Genomic DNA, 21,228 nt, shown 5'->3' with positions numbered 1-21,228 from the left:
GGAACTCATCCTAGATTTCACCTGGCCCCTCTGGGGGTACGTCGAGGGGTTTCTTTCTTCTGGGTTATATTGCAGAGAAATGTCATCAATAAATCTCATTTATTTAACCCTCGTTTAACCCCTAAATCTCAGCCTTTTTATTCCGGAGACAAATCCCCCCCCTGCCTTTTCACATGGCTGGGGCAGAGCCGGCGCCCCCCCGAGGGGACAGGCCCCGGGCCCCATTCCCCGCCCCCCTGAGCCAGCCAGACCCTGCCCTGGGGCCGGGAGGGAGCTGGCGCCCCCTCGAGGGGAAAGTCCCCCTGCCCCGCCCCCTTTCGGGAGAGGACTACATTTCCCAGGATGCCCCGTTCTCTCGCCCCCCCGCCGCCGAGTGGCCCATATGCCTTCCGGGCTGCAGCTTCTCCTTTCTGGATCAGCTGCGGCCCGGGGGCGCCCAGCACCATGGCCTCGGGGCTGCGGTACCCGGGCAAGGTTGCCATAGTGACCGGGGGCAGCCGGGGCATCGGGGAAGCCATCGTCAGGGAGTTCGGTGAGGGGGGGCGGGCTGCGGATGGGGGGCAGCGGGGGGCCCTGCAAGGAGGGGGGGGCTGGGGAAGGGGCGCAGCGGGAGCTGGAGGTCTGGGGCAGCAGGGGACCCCTGGGGATCTGGGGGGGGGCCTTGGGGCGCTGCGGGGGTGGGAGCAGGAGGTGCCTGGGGGAGCAGAGGCCTGCGGGGGGGCTGGGGATCAGGGCATGGGTTGGGGAGTCGGGATATTGCAGGATGGTGGATGTGGGGGTCGCAGAGTGTGTGGGGGGGCGCTACAGGGCTGGCGGGTGGGGGCGGGGGAGACTGGAGCCCGGGCGGGGGATCGGAGACTCCAGGGCTGGGCTCCGTCTTGGATCTTCCCGGACTTTGTCCGTCTGTCCCGGGTCTGTCCATCCGGCTGTTCACTGACCCTGGGAGTTGCGGGGCCGGCGGTGGGGGCGGCAGGAGTGAGATTTAGGTGCCTTGCGATGTGTGGGGCTGGCCAGCAGGGGGCAGCAGAGACCCATCGTCCCCCAGGAGCACTGCTGGGGGGAAGCTCGCAGCGCTGGGGGGAGGGGAGAAGTTCCTATCTGGGGGGAAGCTCCCCGTGCTTGGGGGGAGGGGCGAGTTCCTGGTTAGGGGCACTGCTACAGGGAAGCTCGCAGCACTGGGGGTAGGGGGGAAGTTCCTGTCTGCGGGCACTGCTGCGGGGAGGGGAGAAGTCCCTGTGTGGGGGCACTGCTGGGGGGAAGCTCCCAGTGCTTGGGCAGAGGGGGGAAGTTCCTGGTTAGGGGCACTGTTGTGGGGAAGCTCGCAGCGCTGGGGGGAGGGGGGGAAGTTCCTGTCTGGGGGCACTGCTGTGGGGAAGCTCGCAGCACCAGGGCAGTGGTGGTGTTACTCGTGCTGGTGTTTTTGATCTTAACTTTATTCTCTCGGCCCCCCCGCCCCGCACCCCGCTATTTCTCCTCCCCCCTCTGGCCCCTTCCTGGCCACCTCTTTCCCCTGCCCCACAGTTCGGCAGGGGGCTCATGTGGTCTTCTGCGCCCCCGAAGCTGAAGGTGAGAAATCACTCCCCTCTTTTCTGGGGACCCCCACAACCCATGTTGGGAGCTCTGGGGGGGACGGGGGTGCTGGGCAGGGGGTGTGGGGTGCTGGTTTGGGGGTGTGTGGATATTTCTATCTCTCTGAGCCCCCCAAGTCTGTCCTCCCCCCTGTGACGGGTGCCCCCCCAGTGTCTCCTGGATACCCCCTCCCCCCATGTTTGGCTGCCCCCTCTCCCCACCCTCTCTCTGCCTGCCCCCTCCTGGGATTCCACCTCCCCTGGTGTCCGGCCCCCTCCTCCTTGGTGTCTGTGCCCCCCACCCCTGGGCTGTCACTGCCCCCCCTTTTCCCTTGCAGGGGCCGCTGGGCGGGCGCTGGAGCAGGTGCTGCGGGAACTGGGGGGCCCCGGAGAGCCCCATTTCCAGCCCTGTGACATCACCAGCGAACAGGACATCCAGGTGGGCAGGGAAGCATGGGGGGGAATCTGCCCCAGTGGGGGGAGGGGGCAGATGCTGCAGGGGGGGCATTGCCCCCAGCCCTCCCACCCCATGCTTTCTGTGGGAGGGTGGGCATTCCCCGAGGTGGGGGTAACCTCAGCTTGGAGCCTAATGGGTCAAATTCCCCCACCTCTGTCCTGCCCCCCAACACCCCTCCCCCTCCTCCTACCCCCCGCTTCCCCCCTCCCTGCCCCCAACTCCCTCTCCCCCCCCCCCCGCCCCACGCAGGCACTGATCGCGGTGACCTGGCAGCGTTACGGACGCATCGACTGCCTGGTGAACAACGCCGGACGCCGTGAGTCGCCCCGATCGTTAGGGGGCGGAGGGGGTTGGGGTCCCTAGGGCCATCCTGGAATGGGGGGGTGGAACCCCTGAGCTGGGGGAAATTAGGGGGCACATGGGCCCCACCACCTCGGAAGGGGGAATGGGAATCCCTGGGTCTTAGCCGTGGTGGTGGTGGGGTGTTTCAGGGGCCTGTGTCCTGCTTTTCACCCCCACACCCTCCCCAGATCCCCCCGAAGAGCAAATCGACGAGGTCACCTCCCAGCATTTCCGGGAACTTCTCGAGGTCAACCTGGTCGGCTACTTCCTGACAGCAAAGGTGAGAGACACCCCCGCGCTCCACCCCAGAGCCAGCCGCATCCCAGCGCCGGGGAGGGTCCCCATATAACCAGCCCCCCACACTGTCCCAGAGCCAGCTGCATCCCAGCGCCGGGGAGGGTCCCCGTATAACCAGCCCCCTTGCTGCACCCCAGAGCCAGCCGCATCCCAGCGCCGGGGAGGGTCCCCATATAACCAGCCCCCCGTGCTCCACCCCAGAGCCAGCCGCATCCCAGCGCCGGGGAGGGTCCCCATATAACCAGCCCCCCGTGCTCCACCCCAGAGCCAGCCACAGCCCTGCGTCGGGGAGGGTCTCCGTATAACCAGCCCCCCGCGCTCCACCCCAGAGCCAGCCACATCCCAGTGCCGTGGAGGGTCCCTGTATAACCAGCCCCCTCGCTGCACCCCAGAACCAGCCGCAGCCTTGCGTCGGGTAGGGTCCCCGTATAACCAGCCCCCACGCTCCGCCCCAAAGCCAGACGCATCCCAGTGCTGGGGAGAGTTCCCATATAACGAGCCGCCGCGCCCCACTCCAGAGCCAGCCACAAGGGAGGGGTCCCTGTGTACCCACTCGTGTTCCCTGTCCCAGAACCAGCTTCATCATAGCACCAGGGAGGGGTCACTGTATATCCAGCCCCCACGCTGCCCCAGAGCCAGTCGCATCCCAGTGCCAGGGAGCAGGGCTGCCCAGAGGATTCGCTGAAGACCCTTCAGCGACGGGGGTCCTTCCGCTCCGGGTCTTCGGGGCACCTGGTGTGTTCGGTGGCACTGAAGGACCCTCCACTGCTGAAGTGCTGCCAAAAACTCTCGTGGGGGCCCCTGTGGGGCCTGGGACCTGGGGCAAATTGCCCCACTTGCCCCCCCCAGGTGCCCCCTCCCAGGTGGCCCTGCCAGGGAGGGGTCCCCGTGTACCCAGCCCCCGTGTGTCCCCACAGCCAGCCGCATCTCAGCGCCAGGGAAGGGTCCCTGTATAACCAGCCCCCGTGCCCCACCCCAGAAGCGGCTGCATCTCCCCCACCTCCCTCTCCTCTCTCCGGTGCAGTTCGCCCTGCCCTATCTGCGGGAGACCCGGGGCAACATTATCAACATCTCCAGTCTTGTGGGCATCATCGGACAGAGCCAGGCTGTTCCCTACGTTGCCACCAAGGTACTGGCAGAATCAGGGGGAGAACCCAGGAGTCCCGGCTCCCAGCCCCACCCCCGCAACTAGCCCCCACTCCCCTCCCAGAGCTGGGGAGAGAACCCAGGGGTCCTGGCTCCCATCCCCCACTCTAACCCACCCCCGCCCACAGCCAGGGAGAGAACCCAGGAGTGCTGGCTCCCAGCCCCCTCCTGCTCTAACCACTAGCCCCCACTCCCCTTTCAGAGCCGGGGAGAGAACCCAGGAGTCCTGTGCCTCTAGCCAATGCTGATCAGGCATTTGGGGGCTGGGTCTATTCCAAGTGACCTCCCCCCTCTGGGGGGGCCTAGTATTTGGGCAGGGGGGTGGGTGGGAATTTTGAGAGTCCCTCAATCCAGAGTCTGTCCCCAGGGCGCAGTGACGGCGATGACGAAGGCCATGGCGGTGGATGAGAGCAGATACGGAGTGCGAGTTAACAGGTACCTTATGATCCCCAACCCTCCCCCCCCCCCACAACTTTAGGGCTGGGGGCACTGTCGTGGGGAAGCTCGCAGCACCCCCCGGGGGTGTCACAGGCTGGGAGGCACTGTCATGGGGAAGCTTGCAGTGTCTGGGACAGTCACTACCTGGGGGCACTGCTGCGGGGAAGCTCGCAGCCACCAGGACAGTCACTGCCTGGGGGCACTGCTGCGGGGAAGCTCGCAGCCCTGGTCTTGTGGTCAGGAAGGGGTGAAAATTTGAGGTCAGGGTCGATACCAAATGATTGCGGTTCCTCTCCCCACCAGTATCTCTCCTGGGAACATCTGGACCCCCATGTGGGAGGAGACAGCCGGGCAGACGGCCAATCCGGAGGCCACAATCCAGGCTGGGAAGGATGCCCAGGCAAGTGCATTATGGGAAAAGCGTGGGGGGGAGGGGTTTGCCATAACCCAGGTTGGGGGAAGGGCTGGAGCAGGTGGAAAGGGGGTGTATCGGGCAGGGGTGGGGGTGGGAAAGGAAACTGGAGAGCAGGAGGGGGTCCCAGTGGCGAGAGGGGAGGCAGTGGGGGGATCTCTGGGAGGGGCTGAGAGGACTTGAGGGGCTGGTGTAGGTGGGGGCATCAGTGGGAGGGCAGAGGAGGGGGGGCGGGGTTGATGGGGCAGTGGGAGGGCAGGGGGATCTCAGTGTGGTGGGGGCATCTCAGTGGTGTGATCTCAGTGGGGAGCAGGGGGCCGGAGGGGGATCTCAGTGGGAGGGCGGAGGAGGGGGGATGGGATTGATGGGGCACTGGAAGGGCCGGGAGGATCTCCGTGGGGAGTAGAGGGCCTGAGGGAGACTGGGGTCAATGGGATATTGGAGGGGCAGGGGGGATCTCAGTGGGGAGCAGGGGGCCAGAGGGGGATCTCAGTGGGAGGGGGGCAGGGTGAGCGGCAGGGCCGGGAGGATCTCAGTGGGGAGCAGGGGGCCAGAGGGTGAGTGGGGGGCCGGAGGGCAGGGTCAGTGGCTGAAACTCCCCCCCCGCCCCCCAGCTGCTGGGCCGGATGGGCACGGTGGAGGAGTGCGCTCTGGCTGCGATGTACCTGGCTGCCGACGGCACCTTCTGCACCGGGATCGACCTGCTGCTGAGCGGTGGGGCCGAGCTGGCCTACGGCCCCAAGAGCCGGCTGGGCCCCAGCTAGGGGGCAGGGGGAGCCAGGACTCCTGGGTTCTCTCCCCCGCGCTGGCCCTGAGCATGCCTGTGGGGATTGTGCCTCCAAGGTGGAAAACGCTGCAGATCATGTCCCTCCCTCTGCGCCCACAAGGCCCCACTCCCCTCCCAAACCTGGGGAGAGAACCCAGGAGTCCTGGCCCCCCCGCTCTAACCACTAGCCCCCACTCCCCTCCAGAGGCTGAAAGTCTCTGTGGCATTAGTTGCATCCGTAGGGGATTTGGGCAGCGAGGGGGCACCCCAATCTCAATTGTAGGGGTCTGGGCAGTGACGGGGGACCCCAGTCTCTGAGGGAGGGGTGTGGGCACCAATAGGGGACCCCAAACTCACATGGTTAATAAAGGTGAGTTGCAAACAAATATTGTTTTCATTGATTTTTATTTGGGGGGGGGACATGCCTCCTCACAGTCAGCCACCTACAGCTGCGGTTCCTGGTCCGGGCCCTGCTGGTCTCGCTTGTTGGCGCTGGAGCCCTGTAGCTCCGCGGATATAAATTGCATATCTGCACAGGGCTCTATCCAAGAGTTTTAAAAGAGCTGGCCGAGGAGCTCGCGGGCCTGTTAACATTGATTTTCAATACGTTTTGGGGCACCGGGGAAGTGCCCGAAGCCTGAGAGAAAGCAAACCTTGGGCCAATATTTAAAAGGGGGAAACAGGAGGACCCGGGTAGTTATAGGCCTGTCGGCCTGACATCGATCCTGGGCAAGATCGTGGAGCAGCTGATACAGGACTCAATTAATGAAGGAGGGGAATGTAATTAATGCCGCACAACTTGGGTTTATGAACACTAGAGCCTGTCAAACTAATTTGGACCCTGGGACACATCAGCCGGGGATCCCCGAGTGGGAGCAGAGGTGGTTTGGCCTCTGGATCTGGCCCGGGGGCGAATCCTGCACCCAGTGCTGGGGCCTGCAGCGCGAGGAGGTTGTGGCGAAACAGCAGAGAGGCCAGAGAAGAGCGAGGGGGACGAGTGAAGGGTTAGAAAACCTGCCGGAGGGCGAGAGACGCCAGGAGCTCCAGCTCTGGTGCTGAGCGCGGAGACGGCTCGGGGGGGGGACTCGATCCCCGGCTCTAGGGCCCTACGTGGGGAACGAATATTTCCTCCCAGGCTCCTCAAGCGGGCAGAGGAAGGTCGAACCCGACCCCCCGGCTGGACGTCGGAGACAAACCGAGCCGGGAAAGGGGGCCGCCCACTTTTAACCCGGAGGGGAATTAACCCTTGGACAAAGGCCGTGGAGGGTTCTCGGGCACTGGCCGCGTTGAAATCCAGCTTGGCCCCCGGCTACCCGGCCCCCGGCTACCCAGCCCCTGCGCCCCACCCCAGAGGTGGCTGCATCACCAGCCCCCCAAGGGCCTGACGGGGAAGATAATCGCTCAGTAAATCTATTCCGGGTTCTGATCTCGGGGAGCCTGGTTCCCCTGGCTCATTAGGGGAGAGGGAGGCTGGGGGTTAATTAACATGGTCCCCCAGGTCAGTGGGTGGCTAAGCAGGTGCTTCTCATCCGGGGCAGCTGACCTGCGCTGGGGGGCTACATGTCACTGGGGGGGGAGGGGGTGTGTGTCGTGGTGCAGCTGTGGGGGAGGGGGGCCGGCCGAGCCTGGGAAAGGGAAATCTCAGGGAGTCCCATGAGCCAGCAATGAGATCGCCCGCTCCCTGCCCCCCAGCCAAGGGAATAGCAGCCCCCTGCCCCCCAGCCTGGGAAATAGACACCCCCTGCCCCCCAGCTCCTCCCGAGCCTCCCAGCCTGGCGAATAGCAGCCCCCAGCTCCTCTCTGACCCCCCTGCCTGGCGAATAGCTGCCCCCTGCCCCCCAGCTCCTCTCTGCCCCCCAGCCTGAGGAATAGACACCCCCTGCCCCCCAGCTCCTCCCTGGCCCCCAGCCTGGCGAATAGCCACCCCTGCCCCACAGCTCCTCTCTGCCCCCCAGCCTGAGGAATAGCAGCCCCCTGCCTGGGGAATAGACACCCCCTGCCCCCCAGCTCCTCCCTGCCCCCCCAGCCTGGCGAATAGCAACCCACTGCCCCCCAGCTGCTTCCTGCCCCCCCAGCCTGGGGAATAACAGCCCCCTGTCCCCCCGCAGCCTGGGGAATAAACACTCCCTCCCCCCCAGCTCCTCCCTGCCCCCCAGCCTGGGGAATAGCAGCCCCCCGCCCCCCAGCTCCCACCTTGCCCAGGTGCCAGGTCCCGGACGGATCAGCCCAGGGCTGGGTGAGGAGGCGGGGCGGAGCCAGCCCCATGCCTAGGGGGGAGCTGCCCTCCCATTGGCTACAGCGGGGGGTGTGGGGAGTGGGAACAGGTGTGATTGGACGAGTCCCCCCCGCCCCCCAACTTATTTTGTGGGGGGGGAACCGGGTTCCTCTGCAAAACTGGGGGGCGGGGCGCCGCACCCCCGCCCCCCCCCTTCCCTCCTCAGTCCGCCCCCCGGGTGCCGGGCGGGGGAGGGGCGGAACCTTCCGTCCGCCGCCGTGGCCGGGCCCGGTCCCATTACTCGGCGGCACCGGGCATGGCAGCGGCGGGGGTTCGGGCCCGGATCGGGGCCGTCGGAAGGGTGAGTCCGGCCCCTCCTCCCCCGCAGCCCCCCCCCCCTACCTGCAGCCCCGCCGGTGCCCCCCCCACTCCCGACCCGCAGCCCCCCCCCAGCCCTGCCGGTGCCCCCCCCACTCCCGACCCGCAGCCCCCCCCCCAGCCCTGCCGGTGCCCCCCCCACTCCCGACCCGCAGCCCCCCCCCAGCCCTGCCGGTGCCCCCCCCACTCCCGACCTGCAGCCCCCTGCTAGCCCGGGCCTGGGCTCCCCCATCCCCCTCTCACCTGAGCGACTCTCTCACCTTGAACGTTTTGTTTCCGCCTCTCAAGGACCTGCGGGGGGGGGGGCTGGCGCCATTCCTGGGGGCGGGAGAGGAGCCCCGGGGGCTGGGGAGAGTGACCTGAAGTCAGGGTGACCACACAGCAAATGTGAAAAGTCGGGACGCGGGGTGGGGGTAATAGGCTCCTACAGAAGAACAAGACCCTAAAGTCGGGACATCTGGTCACCCTCCCGGAACTTGCCCCGTTTCCACTGGCCCGGGCTAGTCCGCCCCTGGGCAGCCAGCGAGGCCGGTAGAGCCGGGGGTGGGAGGGACGCGAGACGGATTTAGTTCCCAGCTCGGCCATGGGCAAGTCTCTGCTGTGCCTCGGTTTCCCCACCTGTACGATGGGAAGGGTGGTATAGCAGGGGCACTGGCGGGGCTGCAGGTCGGGAGTGAGGGGCACCGGCAGACCTGGGGAGGGAGCCCAGGGCTGGGCTAGCGGGAGGCTGTGGGTCGGGAGAGAGGGTAACTGGCAGGGCTGGGGAGGGGCAGGGCTGGGCTAGCAGGAGGCTGTGGGTCGGGAGTGAGGGGCACCCGAACCTCCCAATGCACCGGCCTTGAGTTGGGGGTGCGGTGATTGGACGCTCTGGTGATACCCCCCTGTCAGAGCATAGTTGGGCGAATGTGGGTTTCCTCGTGCCCCAGTTCCCCAGCAGGACCGGGCCCCGGGCTGGCTGAGCTGGGGTGCAGGGCTCGTTCAGGCCATGGGCGTGCGGGCCGCTAACGAGGCTGGCCGTGGTCACGTGGCAAAGCGGTGAACAGGCCCCACGCTCAGGCTCCAGGGCTGGACTCTCTGGCTGGGGAAGGTCAGGAGGGAACTGGGAACCGGGTCGTCCCCGAAAGGGCCACTAGGGGGCGTTGCTTGTAATGGCTGGCCATGCGGCTGGATGGGCCCCTTGGTCTGAGCTAATAGGCAGCCCCTGGGTGTTTCAGCGAGGGGCCCCCTGCGCTCGCCCCTCGCCCCCCAGCCCTGCCGGTGCCCCTCACTCCCGACACGGGGGTGGCTCCCTGGCACCCCAATGATTTGTTGCCTAGCTGCCCCTGAGCAGGGCTGAGCCCTTCCCGCTCATCTCACGTGTGGCCGGGCTGGTTTGCCAACCCCAGTGCCGGCTGGGGGTGGGGGGCAGGGGCTGGGTGTGTTGGCGGCTCTGGGCCGCGCTGTCCTGGCTGCCCCATGGAGACGCGCTGGGGGCTGGCACGGAGCCAGGCACTCCGGAGGTTGCCAGGCCCCCGGGGGCCTGGTGGCGCCTCTGGTACCTGGCAGCTGCGGCCAAGGGCACAGAAATATCGTCCTCCCCCAGGGCACGCTGGGAAAGTGTGTGTGGGGGGGTGTAAGCTGGTGCACCCAAGCTCCAGGGCAGGGCGTGGCTGTGGGGGGGGCAGGGAGGGTGGCGCCCCCTAGCGCCTGGCTGGGGGGAGGGTCTTTGTCTAGCTCAGGGAGGCACCCCCCCTCCCCCCAGCCCTGCATTCCAGGCCCTGCTTTGTCCCCAACTCCCTGCCTGGGCCCCAGCCCCTCCCCTCCCCGAGCTGGGGAGAGAACCCAGGAGTCCTGGCTCCTCCCCCCCCCCACTCTAATCACTAGACCCCACTCCCCTTCCAGAGCTGGGGAGAGAACCCAGGAGTCCTGGCTCCCAGCCCCACTCCCCGTTCTAATCACTAAACCCCACTCCCCTTCCAGAGCTGGGGAGAGAACCCAGGAGTCCTGGCTCCCCCCCCCCCCTCGCTCTAATCACTAGACCCCACTCTCCTTCCAGAGCTGGGGAGAGAACCCAGGAGTCCTGGCTCCCAGGGCCCCCCCCCCAAGTTTTTATCCCTTTCTTCCCCTTTCTCTCCACCTTGCGTGGAAATAAACTAAACCCGCCCCCCCCCCCCCGTATTCCCACATCCCTCCCCAGCCCCCATGTTCCGCTCCCACTACTGACAACCCCCCCTCCCACCCCACGCCGTGAACCCAGCTGTCCAGGGTTGGGGGTGGGGGGTGGAATTTACTACTTTATTGTGAGCCCACATGTTGGGGGGGCTGGCTGAGCATGGGGGGGAGCATGTGGTGGAGGGGGCGTTGGCTGCAAACCTCTCTGTGTGGGGAGGGAATTGACCAGTTTACCATAAACGCTGCAGTAGGGGTTTGGGGGGTGGGTTGCGAACCCAGGAGTCCGGCGGGGGGAGGGATTTACCATGAGCCCACACGCTGGAGGTTCTTGGGGGGCCGGCCGCGAACCCAGGAGTCCGGGGCGGAATCTACCAGGAACCCACGCCTGTGATTCGGGGGTGGGGTGGGGGCATGGGCACTGACACTGAACCCTGGCGTCCAGGGCTGCGGGGAAGGAACTTACCGGGGACCCAGGCGTCCGGCTGGCTTGCACCCCGGCATGTTGGGGGGGGGGGAAGCGAAGTTCCCAGGGTCTCTGCTGCGTGGCCCCCGGCTCCGTGTCTCCTGCCTGGAGACCAGCACGGCTCCGTGGGGAGCGAAGTCCAGTTGGGCGGGGTGGGGTGGGGGGAACGCGGAGGGGAGGGGGACGGATGCGGCTGATCCTGCTGGTGGGGGCAGGTTCCCACGCCCAGCACTGCTAACTGAATCCCCAATGAGGGGCCCTTTCTGGGGGGGCCTGGCCTGGTGCCCGCAGTGCCCCCTGCCTGGGGGAGGGGTCCTTCCTTGGGGACCTTGTGGGGTGCCCCTGGGGTGCGGCCCTGGCCCCACCCCACCACGGAGCCAGGTTACACATTAACCCTCTGTTTGCTCAGATGGCATGAAACAGGGTCAGAGAGCGATGGGGGTGGCGGGGGGCCCAGCAGGGGGCGCTCTCCCCGGCAGGCAAGGCTGGCCCCGTGCCCGCGCTAGGGGGCGCTCTCCAGCCTGCACCCCTGTAAATGGGGGCTCCCTGGGCCCCTGCCCCCCCCACGCCCCCAGCCACTCCTCCCTCTGTCCCGCAGGTTTTGCCGGGTCGATTCTGTGCCGCCCTGGACCGGCTGCTGCCCCTCGGCCCCCAGAGACCCATCAGCACCTTCTTCAAGGTTAGTGCCAGCCCGGACGCCTGGGTTCTCTGCCTGACGCGGGGAGGGGAGGGGAGGGGGGTCTAATGGTTAGAGTGGGGCGGTGGGGGCTGGGAATTTGGATGCCTAGGTTCTCTGTCGGGGGTTGGGGGGGCGATACAGAGGTTAGAGCAGGGGGCTGGGAGCCAGGACTCCTGGCTTCTCTCCCCGCTCTGGGAGGGGAGTAGGGTCTAGTGGTTAGAGCCGGGAGCCAGGACGCCTGGGTTCTTTTCCAGGCCTCGGACCTGCAGGTGGAGTTGACCAAGGAGCCGAAGCCCAAGCCGGAGGTGGGGCAGCTGCAGTTCGGGAAGCATTTCACCGACCACATGCTGACGGTGGAGTGGGACCGGGACCGGGGCTGGGGCCAGCCCCACATCAAACCCTTCCAGAACCTGAGCCTGCACCCGGCCTCCTCCGCCCTGCACTACGCTGTGGAGGTGAGTCGGGGGGCCCTACTCCCAGCCCCTCCTACCCCAGAGGGGCGGCGTCCCAGCTCAGGCAAGGGGGCCCTGGATAACCAGCCCCCGACCCCCAGAGCCAGCCGCGTCCCAGCCCAGTAAGGGGGCCCCAGATACCTCCCCCACCCCCGAGCCAGCCGTGTCCCAGCCCAGTGAGGGGGCCCCAGATACCTCCCCCACCCCCAGAGCCAGCTGCGTCCCAGCCCGGTGAGGGGTGCCCAGACCCTCCCCCACCCCAGAGCGAGCCACGTCCCAGCCGGGTGAGGGGGCCCCAGATACCACCCCCACCCCAGAGCCAGCCGCGTCCCAGCCTGGGCGAGGGGGCCCCAGATACCTCCCCCACCCCAGAGCCAGCTGCGTCCCAGCCCGGTAAGGGGTGCCCAGATATCTCCCCCACCCCAGAGCCAGCCGCATCCCAGCCCGGTGAGGGGTGCCCAGACCCTCCCCCACCCCAGAACCAGCCACGTCCCAGCCGGGCGAGGGGGGCCCAGACCCTGCCCCAGAGGGGCCGCGTCCCAGCCCCGGGCTGACGGTGCTGGCTCTCCCCAGCTCTTCGAGGGGATGAAGGCTTTCCGGGGCCAGGATCAGCGAGTCCGTCTCTTCCGCCCGCTGATGAACATGGAGCGTATGTGCCGCTCGGCCGCCCGGGCCAGCCTGCCGGTGAGTGACCCCCCCTCCCCAGGCCTCCTGCATGGGGCCCTGGGACCCTCGCTGACCAGGCCCCTGGCCACCGGTTATCCCCCCCACGCTGCTCGGGTGAACTTCAAAGGGGCTGAGAGCCAGGACTCCTGGGTTCTCTTTGTGGCTTTGGGAAGGGAGTGGGGTCTAGTGGTTACAGCTGCGGGGGGAGGGGTTGGGAGCCAGGACTCCTGGGTTCTGTCTTGGCCCTGGGGGCTGCCCCCTCTCTCCAGCACTGCCCTCTCTCCCCCAGCCCTTCGACCAGCTGCAGCTCCTGGACTGCATCCGCCGGCTCGTGGCCCTCGACCAGGACTGGGTGCCGCACTCGGACAGCGCCAGTCTCTACATCCGGCCAACCTTCATTGGCACTGAGGTGCGGAGCCCCGAGGGGCGCCCCGACTTCCGCCATCCCCACGGGACACATCCCGCCTGCCTCCGACCTTGCGGCACCCGGGCCCCCAGATCTGTCTCCCGCCTGCGCCCCCCCAGTCCCCCAGATGTGTCTCCCGCCTCTGTCCCCAGATCTGTCTCCCACCTGCATCCCCCTAATCTGCTCCTTCCCCTGCACCCCGACTCTGGGCTCCCCTGGCTTCTTGCTCCTCAACCTTTCGAAGCGCCCCACCCCCCCCCCGGCCCCGCTGCTGCAGGGGCTCTGGTGTGGGGTGCGGCCGTGGGGTGCCGGGGTTCTGACACTTTACTCCGCCCCCCCCGCAGCCGTCCCTGGGGGTGTCCCGTCCCAGCCACGCCCTCCTCTTCGTCATCCTGTCGCCAGTGGGGGCCTACTTCGCCACCGGCCCCATGGGCGCCGTGGGCCTGCTGGCCGAGCCACGCTACGTCCGCGCCTGGCTGGGGGGCGTCGGCGACTGCAAGATGGGGGGGTGAGTATGAGCTTCCAGGCTCCAGCCTGCCGCTGGGGGGTGGTGCCCTCCGGACCCCAGCCATGCCCCCCTCCGCCCCACCAGCCACTAGGCGGTGCTGTCCCCTGCCCCCAACCTTGTCCCCCTCCCCCCTGCCAGCCACTAGGGGGTGCTGCCCCCTGCCCCAGGCCATCTCCCCCTCCCCCCTGCCAGCCGCTAGGGGGTGCTGTCCCCTGTCCCCAACCTTGTCCCCCTCCCTCCTGCCAGCCACTAGGGGGTACTGCCCCCTGCCCCAGGCCATCTTCCCCTCCCCCCTGCCAGCTGCTAGGGGGTGCTGTCCCCTGTCCCCAACCTTGTCCCCCTCCCCCCTGCCAGCCGCTAGGGGGTACTGCCCCCTGCCCCTGGCCATCTCCCCCTCCCCCCTGCCAGCCGCTAGGGGGTGCTGCCCCCTGCCCCAGGCCATCTCCCCCTCCCCCCTGCCAGCCGCTAGGGGGCGCTGCCCTCCCCTCCCCCGCCGTGCCCCACTCTCTGAGGGTGCTGCCCCCTGCGTCCGCAGGAACTACGCCCCCACCATCCTGGTGCAGGACGAGGCGGTGCGGGCCGGGTGCCAGCAGGCCCTGTGGCTCTACGGGGACGATCACCAGATCACTGAGGTCGGCACCATGAACATCTTCCTCTTCTGGACAGACCCGCAGGGCGGTGAGAGCTGGAGCCTCCTGCCACAGGCGAGGGGGGTCCGCCTGTACCCCTCCCCCGTCCCAGGGGGGTCCCCCTATATCCATCCCCCGTCCCAGGGGGGTCCCCCATCCCCAACTCCTGTGCCTCGTCCCGGGGAGTCCCCCTATACCCATCGCCTGCGTCCTGCCCCTCCCATGTCCCCTCCCAGGGGTGTCCCCATATACCCATGCCCTGCCCTACAGGGATCCTTGAGTGCCCCCCTTGGCACCTTGTGCCAGGGCAGTTCCCCCTATACCCTTTCCCCGCTCTCCATTCCGGGGGGATCCCCAAGTGCCCCACCCCTGCGCCCAGTCTCAGAGGGGCTGTGTCTCGGTGGTGCCCCAGGAGGGCTCCCGAGATCCCTGCCCCCCTGCCCCATCCCAGAAGGATCCCCCTATACCCATCCCCTGCCCCACAGGGGTCCCTGAGTGCCCAGAGGGGCCGCATCCCAGCACCGGGCTGGGAGGTCCCCGTATACCCAGCCCCCGCCCCACCCCAGGGCCAGGCTGGGGGGGCGGGGGGGCGTGTGTGACAGGATTTTTCTTTTCCAGACCTGGAGCTGGTGACGCCCCCGTTGAACGGCATCATTCTGCCCGGGGTGACCCGACAGAGCCTGCTGGACTTAGGGCGCAAGTGGGTGAGTGGGGGGGGGGGGGCGGATCCGGGGGGGAGCCTCTGTTTTCTCCCCCCCTCTCGCTCCCAGACTGGCGACGGGGCCTGGGAGGCGATGGAAGGGGGGCCTGCATGAGCTCTGCCCCAGCGATTCCCGGGGGGGCCGGTCTCTAGCTATGTGTTGGGTTGGGGGGGGCGGCGGTGGAGGAGGTGGAAGCTGGGAAGCTCTGAGGGGCTGGTTTGCAGCCAAGGTGGGCCTGGGAGGGGCTCAGTGGCCCCTAAAGGGGAGTCGCCAGCTCGGGGGCTGGAGCAGAGTAGGGGGGGTGGCTGGGGAACCCCCACTTGGGCAAACCCCTGCCAGGGCTGGGCTAGGGGTTGGGGGCCCCAGCTGACCTCTCAGGCGCCTTCAGCCTGGGTGGGGTTTAATTCTGCCCCCCGCCCCCCTGGGGTGAGCCGGTCAGTTTGCTCCTTGGGGTGACCCCCCCCCCCGGCACAGGACCCCAGCTCCCAACAGGCTGGGGGGAGCCCCACGTCACGGGGTCCCCGGGCGATGCTCTGGAACTGCTCCCCATGAAGCCAGGCAGGACTCTGGGGAAGTCTCCTCTCTGGGAGCAGCCTGTCTGCAGGACACACAGCTCCCCCGGCTCCACCTTCCCGCGTCTGACCTCGGAGCCTCCAGCCTCCCCTGCCCCTCCGTGCGCTTCCCCAGCGAGTCCGCCCAGGCGGGGTCCTGGGGAAGCCAGAGGGTCCTGCCCCCCGACTCCGCAGTCAGACGTGACTCTCAGCCAGCCAGTAAAACAGAAGGTTTATTAGACGACAGGAACATGGTCTAACACAGAGCTTGCAGGTGCAGAGAACAGGACCCCTCAGCTGGGTCCATTTTGGGGGGCAGTGAGCCAGACAACCACGTCTGCACTTCACTCCATGTCCCAGCCAGCCCCAAACTGAAACTCCTCCAGCCCCCACTCCTCTGGGCTTCGTCCCTTTCCCGGGCCAGGAGGGCGCCTGATTCCTTTGTTCTCCAACCCTTTAGCTCTCACCTGGCAGGGGGGAAGGCCCAGGCCATCCGTGGCCAGGAAACAGGGTGTTGGCCATTCTCTGTGTCCAGACCCCTGCACACACCTGCCCTCTAGGGCTCTGCAAGGATCATACACCCTTACCCCACCCCCTAGAGACTTAAGAACTGCATGGGGAAACTGAGGCACCCCCACACTATTCAGAGGAAACATTAAGAACAGTCCCACTTCGTCACATCTCTCCCCCCTTCGAGATCGAACTGAGCGGGGTCACTTTAGCTGGTGACCTGGGGAAGTTCGAAGCCACCAACGTTCCCATGGATGCCGCAGCATCTCTCCCCTTCCTTGGTGGGAGTTACACCAGGCCCTTCCAGTTTCACGCCCTCCCTTAGGTCACGGGTGGTTGATAGCACTCACAGGCCGCATGTGGGAAGGTTTATGCGGCCCGTGCTCTTTGGCCACCCCAAAACCCCAGGGGGTCAAACTGGGATTGGGTCTTCTCCCCAACAAGCTGGCCAAACACAGCCACTTGGTTATAGGACTGTTTAACTTTCTTAACAGCTTTCATTTCATCTGAGACCTTCTCAAAGCTCTCCACACTGGATCTTTCAACAGGAAAGTCAGTGGATCCATTCACAACAGAAAATTTCTGGCTGTTAGGAACTGAAACTTTCTTGATTAAATCACTTTCACACCCTTCAGTTGCAGTCAACTCCCTGAGGATTCCTTTCCCTCGGGCTTTTCTATGCAACAATTCACCCCTCCCAGAAATTCTGCTCTTACCGTCTTCACCGAGGGCTTGCTCTAGAGGAACACTTTCCTGAGCAACAACAGACTCTTTCTGGGTCTCCCTTACATCCAGAATTACCTCTGGCCCATCCGGCGGGTTCCTCCACAATCCCCTTTCAGGCAAACTGACAGACTTCCTAGATAAAAGGCTAGAAGCATTCTCCTTCCCTTTGCCACACACAAGTTCAGGAATCTTTTCCTTCTTGCTACAGGTTTCCACACCCTCAGTCGGTAACACAATCACATCCCCTTCATGCTCTCCTTGGGCCCTGGCTAGGATCTCACCCTGATCAGACAGAGTTGCTCCACCCTTTCCCAGCCACACACTAGCAATGGGCAAAATACAAGCACCAGAATTGTCTGGTCTCTGGGCAGGGCCATTCTCCCGAGCAGACACAAACTTAGGACCCTTCCCTTCCTGGGCTTTAGCTGAATCCAGAACCAGCTCTGAGACAACTGCACGACCCTCAACCATCACAGGCTGCAAGGCCCCTTCTGTCTGCTCCACAGACAAAGAAGAGCCGGACACACTTTCTCCTTCACCAGACACCCAGCTTGGGATCTCATTCCCCTTGTCCCAGCACACAGGGCTGGTCACAGACAACTGCTTGGAGACCAGGGTAGCTCCCTCCATAGGCAAGTCAACACCCCTGACAGACACAGGCACGTTTCCTTCACTGTCCCAATTCTCCACCCAGCTAACAGGTAAGGTCCAGGGACACTCATCGTCCACTCTCCTCGCCTTCCCACCCTGCTGACTAGACACAGCCATCAGCTCACAAGGCTGCCTAGGCTCATCCAAACTTTCCTTACCAAGCACCTTGCCACTCCCAACAGATCCCCTGCCCTGCCTGTGTCTCCCCCACTCAGCTGGGGTCTCAGCTCCCACTGGGGGTCCGAGGGGCCTGGCCCCAGGAGACTCCACACAGACATATAGGTTGGGGTCAGGAGTGGGAGCCTGTCCACCTCCCCACCCATCTGGCTGACGGAGTCTGTGGCCTTGGGACCCAGCAAGGGAGCTAGACACCGGGGCTTTTCCGCAGGGTCCCCCTGCTTCAAATCGCCAGCCTGCTCAAAGGCAGTGAGGTGGCATCCACATCCCCCCCCTCCTTAAGCAGGGGCAGCAATTTAGTCTCGAGGTTCCCTGCGGAACTGGCCCCCCGGGGTCTATCCCCACTCACCCCTGGGGGGTCCCCTAGGCCTCTCCGCTCCCCCACCGCCAGTTCATGCTGCTGCTGCTTCTGCAGCTCTTTCTCGGGCTCTTGCTGTCTCTCACAGTCCTCTTGCTCTCTCGGACTCAGCTCCAGACCCGTCCGTCTCCGATCCCCCGATGGGGAACCCAATCGTGAAGACCCTCGTCCGGTCGGGGACAGGAGTCTTGGGGATGCCTGGTTCCCACTCCAGCTGCTCCCAGATCCTGCTATAGCCCCATTTGGGGTCAGGCATCTGTCCCTTCGCGCGGTCATCCTCCTCCAGCTGCACGATGAACTGTGCCTTGGTGAACTTCCCAATGCTCAGCCCTCTCTTTCTGCACAGGGTTACAATGTCCTTCTCAAGGAGACGGTGACAGGCCGTCACTCCGCTCTTCCCAAGTTGTTTTGGACTTATAGGCCTGTGTGCTCTCAGCTCCCCACAGTCTCCAGGGAGAACCCCTCGTGTGCCAGCCCTTCTCGAGGTCACCACCTCTTTGCCAGGGTCGAGCCGCAGACACCTCGGCCCCTGGGACCGCTCGCTGCAATCCCCAGGGGACCCTGTTACTGCCAAAGTCCTTCTCTCTCCCAGGGCCAAGCCGCAGGCTCCTCCACCGCTGAGACTGCTCACCACAGTCCCCAGGGGGACCCCATTACTGCACAGTCCTTCTCACTGGTCACACACTCCCAGGGGTTAACCGCCCCCTGAAACCGCTCCTCTCTGAGCCTTCAGCACGCCTGGTCCTCGTCAGTCCCCCTTCGTTTTACTGCTCCCCAGTCACTTACTGCAGGAAGTGCCATCCACGGGGTGCAGTACATCCCACCCCTGCCACCAGTTGTCACGGAGTCCCTGGGCGATGCTCTGGAACTGCTCCCTACAAAGCCAGGCAGGACTCTGGGGAAGTCTCCTTTCTGGGAGCAGCCTGTCTGCAGGACACACAGCTCACACAGCTTCCACCTTCCTGGGGCTGACCTTGGAGCATTCAGCCTCCTCTGCCCCTCCGTGCACTTCTCACAGCGAGTCCGCCCAGGCGGGGTCCTGGGGAAGCCAGAGGGTCCTGCCCCCCAACTCCGCAGTCAGACGGGACTCTCAGCCAGCCGGTAACACAGAAGCTTTATTAGACGACAGGAACATACATGGTCTAACACAGAGCTTGCAGGTGCAGAGAACAGGACCCTTCAGCTGGGTCAATTCTGGGGGGCAGTGAGCCAGACAACCCCGTCTGCACTTCACTCCATGTCTCCAGCCAGCCCCAAACTAAAACTCCCTCCAGCCCCTCCTCCTCTGGGCTTTGTCCCTTTCCCGGGCCAGGAGGGTGCCTGATTCCTTTGTTCTCCAACCCTTTAGCTCTCACCTTGCGGGGGGAAGGGCCCAGGCCGTCAGTGGCCAGGAAACAGGGTGTCGGCCATTCTCTGTGTCCAGACCCCTGCACACACCTGCCCTCTAGGGCTCTGCAACGATCATACACCCTTATCCCACCACCTAGATATTTAAGAACTGCATAGGGGAAACTGAGGCACCCCCACACTATTCAGAGGAAACATTAAGAACAGTCCCACTTCATCACAGCCCCATCTCCCCAGCCTGGCACCAGGGGGCGCCACCCTCTGTCCCCTGCCCACCCCCCCGGCTGTGCCCCATTTCCCCCACCTGGCACCAGGGGGCGCCACCCTCTGTCCCCTGCCCACCCCCCCGGCTGTGCCCCATTTCCCCCACCTGGCACCAGGGGGCGCTGCCTCCATCCCCCTGACTCTCCCCTCCCGCACAGGGCGAGTTCAAGGTGTCGGAGCGCAGCATCACCATGGCTGACCTCATCCGGGGGCTGCAGGAGAAGCGGGTCCGGGAGGTGTTCGGCTCGGGCACGGCCTGTGTCGTCTCGCCCGTGAGCCACATCCTGTACCAGGGCAAGGTGGGATGCCGGGGTGATGGGCCCGCCGGCCGAGCTGGGTGTGTCGGAGGCAGAGGGCAGGGGGAACCGGGCTTGATGGGGGGAGCCGGATCCGATGGGGGCTAGAGGGGGGGACCGGGCTTGATGGGGGGAGCCGGATCCGATGGGGGCTAGAGGGGGGGACCGGGCTTGATGGGGGGAGCCGGATCCGATGGGGGCTGGAGGGGGGGACCGGGCTTGATGGGGGGAGCCGGATCCGATGGGGGCTGGAGGGGGGGACCGGGCTTGATGGGGGGAGCCGGATCCGATCAGGTCTCGTCTCCTTCCAGACCTATCCCATCCCCACCATGGAGAACGGCCCCGAGCTGGCCAAGCGGTTCTGGAAGGAGCTGACGGACATCCAGGTACTGGCCCATGGGCGGGCTGGGGTTAGTGCAGGGCGGTGGGGAGGGGGTCAGAGCCCCAGGGATGGCGTTTCAGGTGTATGGAAAAGATCTGGCCCCAGGACAGGGACTGGCTGGTGGGGTGGGGAATGGGGCGCGGGCCTGTCCCCCTAGGGGGCGCCGGCTCCCACCCGGCCCAGGGCAGGGACTGGCTGGCTCAGCCCGGTTCCAAGGGGCCGGTCCCCCCGCCCCCCCCGCGGGCTGTGGAAGGGGTGTCTGTGCTGAGCTCCCGCCCATTCTGACCCCCGCGCCGTCTGTCTGTCTGTCTGTCTGTCTCCTTGCAGTACGGCCGTGTGCCCAGCGACTGGGTGCTGCCCGTCTGAGCAGGACCGGACCTCGCCCCCCTATTGATAACGGGGGGGGCTTTGGTTTTTAACACTCCCCCAGAGCGACCCCCCAGCTGCCCCCTGTGCTCCCCCCCCCCATGACTGACACAGGTCCTTGGAGCAGAACCAAACTTGCCCCACCCCCAGGATCCCCCCCTGCCTGGTGCCCCTGTCCCCTCCGCCCCTGGGGCTGGTCAGATCGGGACTGGGCCAACACCCCCCCCCCACCCCGCACCAGCATAGCTGGGCCAGTGCAAGGCCTGCTGGGTAATCCCGGGAGCAGTGCATTGTGGGAGACCGGATCGGCCAGTTGAAATGCCTTCTGGGTAAACTATCCCGTCCTGCAATTTCAACCCCCCCCCCCCCCACCGGCCAACAGCTGGAGGGTGCACTGAGACCGCCCGAGGTAGCCCGCCTCCGCTGGGCCTGTTCTGGGCTCCCCCAGGCTCTCAGGCCGGTCTGTGTCCCCGGGGCCGGGCCTACGGGCCCCCCCCTTGCTGCCCGCAGGGGGCCGAAATGCCCGGCGCTGACCCAAAAAGCTTTTCTATTAAACTAAATTAAACCAACCCACTGGGTCCAGAGTCTGCGTCAGGGGATGGGGGACAGCGGGTGCTACAGGATCCCCCCCGCCCCCACCGAGATCAGGGTGCCGTGGGGCCGGGCGCTGCACCGATCCCCACCCCCTGACTGAGATCAGGGCCTCGTGGGGCCGGGCGCTGCACCGATCCCCACCCCCCCCCCAAGATCAGGGCCCCGTGGTGCCGGGCACTGCACCGATCCCCCCCCGCCCCCCCACCGAGATCAGGGCCTCGTGGTGCCGGGCGCTGCACCGATCCCCACCCCCCCAACTGAGATCAGGGCCCCGTGGTGCCAGGCGCTGCACCGATCCCCACCCCCCCCACCGAGATCAGGGCCTCGTGGGG

The 21,228-nt window shown here is 66.1% G+C and overlaps 2 protein-coding genes across 4 annotated transcripts; both read left to right on the top strand.

Annotated features, from left to right (window-relative positions):
• Positions 1-357: 357 nt before the first annotated feature.
• Positions 358-5,544, top strand: LOC141976702 (L-fucose dehydrogenase-like). 3 transcript variants are annotated; one of them, XM_074937822.1, is made up of 9 exons: positions 358-532; positions 1,522-1,566; positions 1,907-2,007; positions 2,275-2,341; positions 2,556-2,647; positions 3,689-3,793; positions 4,178-4,245; positions 4,552-4,648; positions 5,275-5,541. In XM_074937822.1, the coding sequence occupies exons 1-9, from the start codon at positions 445-447 to the stop codon at positions 5,422-5,424; spliced, it is 813 nt and encodes a 270-aa protein (XP_074793923.1). In that variant the 5' UTR covers positions 358-444; the 3' UTR covers positions 5,425-5,541. The 3 variants fall into 3 exon arrangements, with proteins under 3 accessions (XP_074793923.1, XP_074793925.1, XP_074793924.1); XM_074937824.1 differs by lacking the exon at positions 3,689-3,793 and having other exon boundaries at positions 5,275-5,544; XM_074937823.1 differs by lacking the exon at positions 1,522-1,566.
• Positions 5,545-7,883: 2,339 nt separating this feature from the next.
• Positions 7,884-20,410, top strand: LOC141976692 (branched-chain-amino-acid aminotransferase, mitochondrial-like). The gene is made up of 11 exons (XM_074937808.1): positions 7,884-8,002; positions 11,232-11,312; positions 11,567-11,767; positions 12,338-12,448; positions 12,720-12,839; positions 13,181-13,344; positions 13,880-14,022; positions 14,592-14,677; positions 19,417-19,557; positions 19,866-19,940; positions 20,264-20,410. The coding sequence occupies exons 1-11, from the start codon at positions 7,958-7,960 to the stop codon at positions 20,300-20,302; spliced, it is 1,206 nt and encodes a 401-aa protein (XP_074793909.1). The 5' UTR covers positions 7,884-7,957; the 3' UTR covers positions 20,303-20,410.
• Positions 20,411-21,228: the final 818 nt, after the last annotated feature.

The sequence above is a fragment of the Natator depressus genome, chromosome 23 (assembly GCF_965152275.1).
Source record: "Natator depressus isolate rNatDep1 chromosome 23, rNatDep2.hap1, whole genome shotgun sequence".
Lineage (NCBI taxonomy): Eukaryota > Metazoa > Chordata > Testudines > Cheloniidae > Natator > Natator depressus.
This window is presented reverse-complemented; position numbering and strand designations above follow the sequence as displayed.